At 47.4% G+C, this 8,024-nt stretch overlaps 1 protein-coding gene across 1 annotated transcript; it reads right to left on the reverse strand.

Annotated features, from left to right (window-relative positions):
* Nucleotides 1-347: 347 nt before the first annotated feature.
* Nucleotides 348-6,606, reverse strand: LOC140188255 (immunoglobulin lambda-1 light chain-like). Its single transcript, XM_072244352.1, has 4 exons — nt 6,513-6,606; nt 2,812-3,142; nt 2,401-2,459; nt 348-1,032 (listed from the first exon to the last, which is right to left on the reverse strand). The coding sequence occupies exons 1-4, from the start codon at nt 6,604-6,606 to the stop codon at nt 710-712; spliced, it is 807 nt and encodes a 268-aa protein (XP_072100453.1). The 3' UTR covers nt 348-709.
* Between the last annotated feature and the right edge of the window lie 1,418 nt (nt 6,607-8,024).

Here is an 8,024-nt window from a genome sequence, read left to right on the forward strand (position 1 = left end):
ACAATTTATTCCTCTCTCCACCAATGCTGCCACAGAACCTGAATATTAGCAGCCACGTTCATGTTCATTTCCTTTACTAACCTTCCCAAAACCAACTGCTTTGTTCTCATTTTACATCGTAGCCTAACAGTCAACCCATCACCCTGACCCGATTCTTTCCAGTATCTCCGCAATGGAACTTCCCGTCATTCGTTGCTGATATTCGGTGTCCAAGGCTGCCGTCGAGATTTCCTGAACTTCACAAACCAGAGATAGACGAGTCTCCCCTCTCTTCCCTCCTCCCACTCGGTATCAGAATAGGAAAAACACGAAAGATGTCGAAACGCACACACGGAAATCATTCCTGCACTGATCATCTTTATTGGTAGTTCGTCACCGTTACTGTCTGTCAGTCTGCTCTTGACGACGAATCACTAAAACATTAATTAATAATTCTAATTAATCCATACCTAATTTCAGAGAAAACCATTCACCGCCTGAAATTTCCAGAAGACAAGTACCTGTCCGCTTTAACACCTTGTAGCCGTCTCAGTAGGAAAAAGAACATAATCAGCCTCAGGTACAAATATTCCAACATCGAAGTGGAAACTACAGAGAGCGGAACAGAAGGGAAGTACAGGGAAGAGCGAGTGAGAGTGGTAGAGGTGAAAGATACAAGGCCATGATCTCCCGTTAATCGGAAACAAACAAGGCCGAAGCCGCGCTCTGTTTAACAGCTGGATTGTGTGACTGTTGCGGATATTGTCGAGGCTGCTCCTTGTTGAACTGAGCAGGAGTAGCTCTTCCCACTGCTCCAGTCTGCGCCGGGCACCGTCGGGTAGCTGCTGAGACTGAAGGTTTTGTCCGCGTTCTGAGTCACCCTGCTGGTTTGCACCTCACTGCTCGTCGGACTGTCGTTCACTGTCCAGCTGACGACAGGGAAGCCCATCGACAATTTACTGACCAGGCAAACTAAGGTGCCCGATCCTTTAGCGGAGATATTCTCGGCTGATGGCCCAAGCAGTTTCACTGAAGGGTCCGGGAGCTGCTGAGCTGGAACATAAACGAGAGAAAACGTGTTTCAAGTCGCGCCATAACTCTCGTCATTTCACAGTTTGGCAGAATCGCGAGTAGAAGGTTTCAGCTTCATTGAGAGGGGTCCAGAAATTCGCCGAGAGACAGTGCAGTGCCCATGGAGGACAGTACTTCTTGGTCAACCCGGAAAACTAGAAATCAACTCCAACCGGTGAGGTCGGTTGGCGAGGAGTCATTCATGGAATCGAGAGACACACTGGCATCAAAGCGCTCCCACCCCCAGAGAAGTTTAAAGTGTCCACTTTCTGGGCCATCAGTGACATGTTCCTCCTCTTGCCTCCGCCGCACTCACCCATCACTAAAGATCCCGCTGCTGTTGGGAGGTTAAACATCTCACAATCTGCTCTGCCCCAGTGGGCGAGGGCTCCGATTGCGGGGTCCTGAGCTCCATGTAGCGGGGCGGGGTAGGTCGCTCTCTGATCTGTGATGTCGAGTGATTCGGCTCCCACTCTCCGTGAGGGACGGGAGGTTGGATTCTCCCCAGAATCGGAGCTCTGGGTTCAGTCGGTGTAGAGACGGGGATCGCCGAACAGTGGTTCCCGGAATGGAGTATCGCTCAAGGGAATAGGTGGCAGGAGAGAGGAGGCAAGGACTGGGCAGTGGGAGAGGGTCTGTTATCCGATGGTGAAGGACGAGAGTTCCACCTTCACTGGAAGTCCAGTGAAAGTCCAAGAGTTGTTTCTTTGGGGAGTTCTAAATAATAAATTGAAACGTGTCATTCTACTGTGTTGACAACCACAGTGGAATGTCCTGACCCCACTGACACCTCACATCCCACTGTGTCCCTTCACTGGATCCCTTCACGTTCCTTCCTGTGAAACCACCATAAAAACTGACAAACAACAGGAATTCTGCAGATGCTGGAAATTCAAGCAACACACATCAAATTTGCTGGTGAACGCAGCAAGCCAGGCAGCATCTCTAGAAAGAGGTACAGTCGACGTCAGGGTCTCGGCCTGAAACGTCGACTGTACCTCTTCCTAGAGATGCTGCCTGGCCTGCTGCGTTCACCAGCAACTTTGATGCGTGTTGCTAAAAACTGACAAACTAACACGACAGCAGAAATAACACCAATGAACAGAAAGTGTTAAATCATGGTTCGTCCGAAAACACACCGAAAAGAGAAATGTTTCATTAAAAGACGAAAACAATTCACCAAACACAACTCCATCGAGTAAAATTGATGCTGGACACGAACGCGATTAGACTGTAAGTCAACATTTCCACTGTAAAGTTAGCTAGGATATTATAATGTAGAAGTTATGCATTGCTGGGTGATCGTATTTATCCGGTGGTCATCGCAGGAGGTATTTATCGGACACTTACCTGTAACAAAGAGCTTGGCCCCCGGGCCGAACACCCACACAGTGTGGGATTCCGGGCATCAGCAATTACCCAGGACACTGCAATCAGGCAGAAAACACGGTCAGACGTTCCCGTTTCAGCATGAAACCAGACTTCACACATTCCGACTGTCCCGGTCTGTGAGGGACTGGAGGGGGTGAACTCACAGCCGTATCGCCAGACTGACATTAAACGACATCAAACACTCGACAGTGGGTGACGGGATTCGGAAACATTCCAAATATGGCAAGAATGGCATTGCAAAAATAGCGTATAATGGGTAAAATTAAAGTAACCTTATGAAGAGTGAATGATGAGAGTGTTTTCATCCGTTGCAAAGATGTGAAGTGTATCATGTTTGCTGACCCCAGTTTTTGTTTTACCCTCTCTCACTGTGACAAGTAGCCACTGCCCGCTGAAAACCACTTTCTGCAGTAATAGACGGCAGCGTCATTCATCTCCACGTTTTTTATGATCAACTGGTAAACGGTGCCGGCGCTGTTGGCTGCCGACGTGAAACGGTCGCTGCTAAACCCAGGCCCGTAGCTTGGACTACTCCAGGAATGATAGTAGTATAGGATCCACTGTGGACCTGTTCCCGGTATCTGTTTGTACCAGCCAACACCATAGCTATCCTTTGTTCCGATGTCACAATTCAGCGTGGCCGTGGCTCCCGGTCTCACAGACACGGTCGGAGTCTGAGTCAGAGTTTGGGACTCTCCAGCTGTGAAAGACAGGAATTCAAATTTAACATCGACTTTTCAATCTGACCCTAAGACCCACCTTAGCAATCGTTAGCGGTGCAGACTTGCTGCCTGTACTTACAGCCCAGCCACATTAACCCAGTTATAGAGCCAATCACACCGGAGAGGATTCCATGCAAATAAGGGTGACTGACACTGACCAATCAGAGCGGGAATCTGAAACCCTCCCATTCGCCGCTGCACGTCGCCGGGTTAATGCAACGACACCAGCAGCAACTGACTGATCTGTTCAAAACAACTCGCGAATGAAAACAAGAGGAATTCTGCAGATGCTGGAAATTCAAGCAACACACATCAAAGTTGCTGGTGAACGCAGCAGGCCAGGCAGCATCTCTAGGAAGAGGTACAGTCGACGTTTCAGGCCGAGACTCTTCGAAGGGTCTCGACGAAGTGTCCTGACGAAGGGTCTCGGCCTGAAACATCGACTATACCTCTTCCTAGAGATGCTGCCTGGCCTGCTGCATTCACCAGCAACTTTGACGTGTGTCGCAAATGAAAAGGTCGTTCATTGTCGGACATTTTCCACTTCTGCCTTCATTTCCCTGATTCCTTCCTTTGGTCCAGAGATGTCCGTCACACCTCCAGTGACAACAGGGACAAGGACAACAGGACAGTGCAGACTTCCTGTTCCCACAACAGTCTTTCAGCCATGGAGTTCAAACCCACTCTGACAGTTTGAGGTTCGAAATGTGGGGATTTAGATCAGAATCAGAATCAGGTTTATTATCACCGGCATGTGACCTGAAATTTGTTAACTTAGCAGCAGCAGCGCAATGCAATACATAATCTAGCAGAGAGAAAAACTAAAATTATAATAAACAAGTAAATCAATTACGTATGTTGAATACATTAAAACACGTGCAAAAACAAAAATATTATATGTTAAAAAAGTGAGGTAGTGTCCAAAGATTCAATGTCCATTTAGGAATCGGATGGCAGAGGGGAAGAAACTGGTCCTGAATCGCTGAGTGTGAGCCTTCAGGCCTCTGTACCTCCTACCTGATGGTAACAGTGAGAAAAGTCCATTTACCGGAAAGTATTTACCATGAATGTAAAAATTAAAAGCAATTAAACGTGTATTCTTGTAAATATTTTTTTCATTATGAATAAAGTTTATGTTAATATAAAACAAACCTGTACCGCCACAGTATAGCGTTCTCCCGCTACTGGAGAGAGAGAGAGAGAGAGAGAGAGAGAGAAGCCGGAATGGGTGAGGAATCTCCTCATTTATTGTTGGAGTGTTTCACTGAGGGGTCGGGACGTGGGGGCGGGGGAGCACATGAGCAGCAAAAGCCCTATTGGTTTGAGGAACGTAATTAACGGAACTGGCAATACCGGCTATTAAACAAATTGCTTTGCAGTTATTTTTGTAAATACTTTTTTCAATATTAATAAAGTTTATTTCGATATAAAATGACCTATATGACTGAATGTGCCACTATGGCCCAATTGACTTCAATAGAAACTGTGCCGAAATAAAAATCAATAAATTAACGCTAGACCAGGAGGGCCATTAACTGCAACTGTCTAACTAAAGGTAATATCGATACATCGGCTTGGCCGCAGTAACTTAATACTAAATAAATACCGCTTCTGAGCAGCGTCAGGCTACTCGGTTATCTTTTTTTCCCGGAACCTGATGTGACGAGAATACACATAAATTAAGATGTTTGCTGGCCTGGGTTAGCATCAGTGGCATCAGCAGTTGTTCTGCCACCTGTCCTCAGGGGAAGGAGAGATAAGGAACAATGAAGCAGCATCTGGAGATGTGTAATGAAGGGACGGGAGAGAGAGCTGTCTGGAGCGGCTCCCCCTTTGAACCCTGAACTGTTTGAAGTGATGGACAGGCGATACCCCAGCAGGGGGATAAAAAGGGACAGGTTCGCTAAGGCAGCGCACACACGACACCCGAGGTAACGAGACCCTGGAAGCGGTGCGCCTCTCACAAGTCGGTGGGAAGCCTTAAACGCACAGGGTGGAAAGGTACGATCAGCGGGAACCCGGTGTGTGTCCACCCTCGCTTGGGTGCCGGGTTCACTGCAGAGGATCGACAGCATCTGGAGGAGGGGTCACAGTCGGTGACCTCAGGTGACATCACAAAGGACCCGCCCGAAAGCTGCATATGAGCAATATCGCCGGTCTGTGAGTGGAAGCCGTTTTGAATGATCAGTCGTTCTCGTTTTCTCTCTCTCCCTCCCCCCACGTTGTCCATCGCCATGGCAACGATTACTGCGAACTGAACTAAATTGGATTGAACTTTGTGTCACTTTGAAATTGGTCATTTACCCCTAGACCACGATAGAGCTTGATTGATGCTGTTATCTTAATTCTGTGCACATGTGTGTTTATCATTGCTGAACTGTTGCATTTATTATCCTTTCGATTACTGTGTTGCTTGTTTCTTTAATAAAACTTTCTTAGTTCTAGTAATCCAGACTCCAACTGAGTGATCCATTTCTGCTAGTTTGGCAACCGAGTTACGGAGTACGTAACACTGAACATCTGTAAATTGGGGACTTGGTGTTGCTCTGCTGTTGGTCAAGTGTCGGAAGACTGGAACGAGAGGAAGGGAGTAAAACACCACAAGGAAACACGAATTAGCTGGAACCTGCAATTTCGTTAGCATGATTGCCGAACCTGGTCCGGAGCCCGCCTGCGAGAACGCGCAGACCCCACCCCGCGGCAGAGTCCGTGGTTGTGACACTATGCGACAGAGAGGCCACAAGCACAACCTCCCAGAACGTGCCGTCCTCCATCACGTGTGTGTAAGACAGCTGCAAGCGGGAGAGGCAGGACCATGCAATGACGCTGGAGGAGCTGACTGACTCCATCCATTCTTTCAAATCGAACATAATTCCCAGAACTGATGGGGCCTTCTCAAGTTAAATCAAAAGGAATCAAGTTTAATTACCAGTCAAACCATACACGGAGACAGTCCAACGAGACAGCGTTCATCTGGGGCCAAGGTGCATAGTATACAGTACATTCAAATTAGCGAGAGAGAGAGACACACACACACATCCTTACGTAAGAAAACACACGTACAGTCCATTGATGGTTTCCTCCCGGAAATACAGCCTGTCATTCCACCGATCGAACACTTGAGGGCAGCACCAACGGTAGCAGGCAGCTCTTAACAGAACACGGACTCCACGCTGCACCACCTTCAGCGTCGTCTCACCTGGACTGCAGCAGCATGCAAGCCCCCTGGCGGCCCTGTCCTTGCTACAACCGAGGCAAGGCTGCTGCCTCGTCGCCTGCAGCACTTTACATTCTCGATGGCCAACAGCGTCTTCGATCGTAGGAGAAAAGTTCCAGATAGTCACTCACGGTTACACTGCACGCTGGTTTCGCACACCAACTCTGATGGCTTCAAGTAGCAGGCAACAACATAGTCTTGGCCCAGGTCAGCTCCTCGGAACATTCTCCAGCCCATCTGGCAGCTTCTCTTTCTCCCTTTTGAGCGTAGGCTCCTTTGACACCCTGGCCTGCGGGTCCTAACAATGAACTAATAAGGTAGACTGGCGGCAGCCATAGTTGTTGGAGAGCAGTATAGTTTAACGATCAGTAAAACAACACACATTTTAAAAAGAAAAGTGCACCTTTGGTTGGCTGCTGAGTTCGAACGTGTTGCCATCTTACCGGAAGTCACAATGTTTGGAAATGCACAATTCCAAGCTTCCAGCTGCCGCATGTCAGACTCTATGAAGAAGGGCACCCAGAACACTACAGCCTAACTGCTAGAAGATTTTACTTTCAAACTCTTCACTTTTAAAGTATGCCCAGAGGCAAAATACCTCAGCAGCTGTAAAACTGAAATTAAAGTAGAGACACTCAAGAATTCTGATGGTATCCATTGGAGAGAGAAGCAGGATTTAAATATCTGACTTTCATCAGAGACAATAATATCTTGTTTTATATTTCATTGGTCAGTTGGGATTGTCAACTACCATATCAGACTGACCATTTAAAATGTTGTAGTTCTGGTGGACATATCTGCGCAATGGGAACTGATTTTTAAACAGAGTATTCTGATGAGTGAATTCACAATATTTTGCAGTAAAGGCTGTTTTTTTCTGGGTGAGTCTTTTGAAGGATTGCTTCTTTTTCTTTCAGTCATTGCTCATTGATATATCTGGAAAGCCCCATGCATTGGAGAATTGATTTTGCTGGCCATAAGGGAGATTCTAAGGACAGTTTTGCATACATCACCAGACCAAATGATTAAAGCGATGGCACTCAGTGACAAGTCTGTTTAAAGATGAATAGGTGAAATATCTGAGCATGTGGAAGGCACATTATACAATGGAACTTGTTCCCTTTTCTTGTTTGTGTGCTGTATAGGACCTTTGCCAAAGCCATCAGAAAGACAAGAGGATAAAATGTGTGACCTTGACAGACAATGGAGGGACCCTAGTGAAATGTTCCCTGTGCACGGATGGATTTACCCTCTTCCACTCGGATGTGAAGTTGGTTCACAAATTGATTGGCATGGCTAAGCAGTCAAGCTGCCAACGCAAAATGCTCACAGAGCCAGTTGCCAAAGAGCGAGGCCATGCTGTATGGCAAGTGGCCCAACTGATCCAATGTGTCCTTCATCATTGGGTTGGCTTATGTGAGGGTGCTGGGGATCTCGTTCTGAGGGGCCAAAGGGTGCAATAGGAATTGACTGGAGCAGATTGGGAGGGTAAAGCAGGACTGTGGGGAAGATGCTCCTATTATTAAGTGAGAAGAACTAGCCATCTGGTGTGAGGTGCTCTCAGGGCTGCTACACTTGCTGCAGATGTGGCTCATCCCCCCGCTCTGCTCCTCTAGTTTGGAAATGACCCAGATTGTCCTCCG

This window comes from Mobula birostris, chromosome 26 (assembly GCF_030028105.1).
Source record: "Mobula birostris isolate sMobBir1 chromosome 26, sMobBir1.hap1, whole genome shotgun sequence".
Taxonomy (NCBI): domain Eukaryota; kingdom Metazoa; phylum Chordata; class Chondrichthyes; order Myliobatiformes; family Myliobatidae; genus Mobula; species Mobula birostris.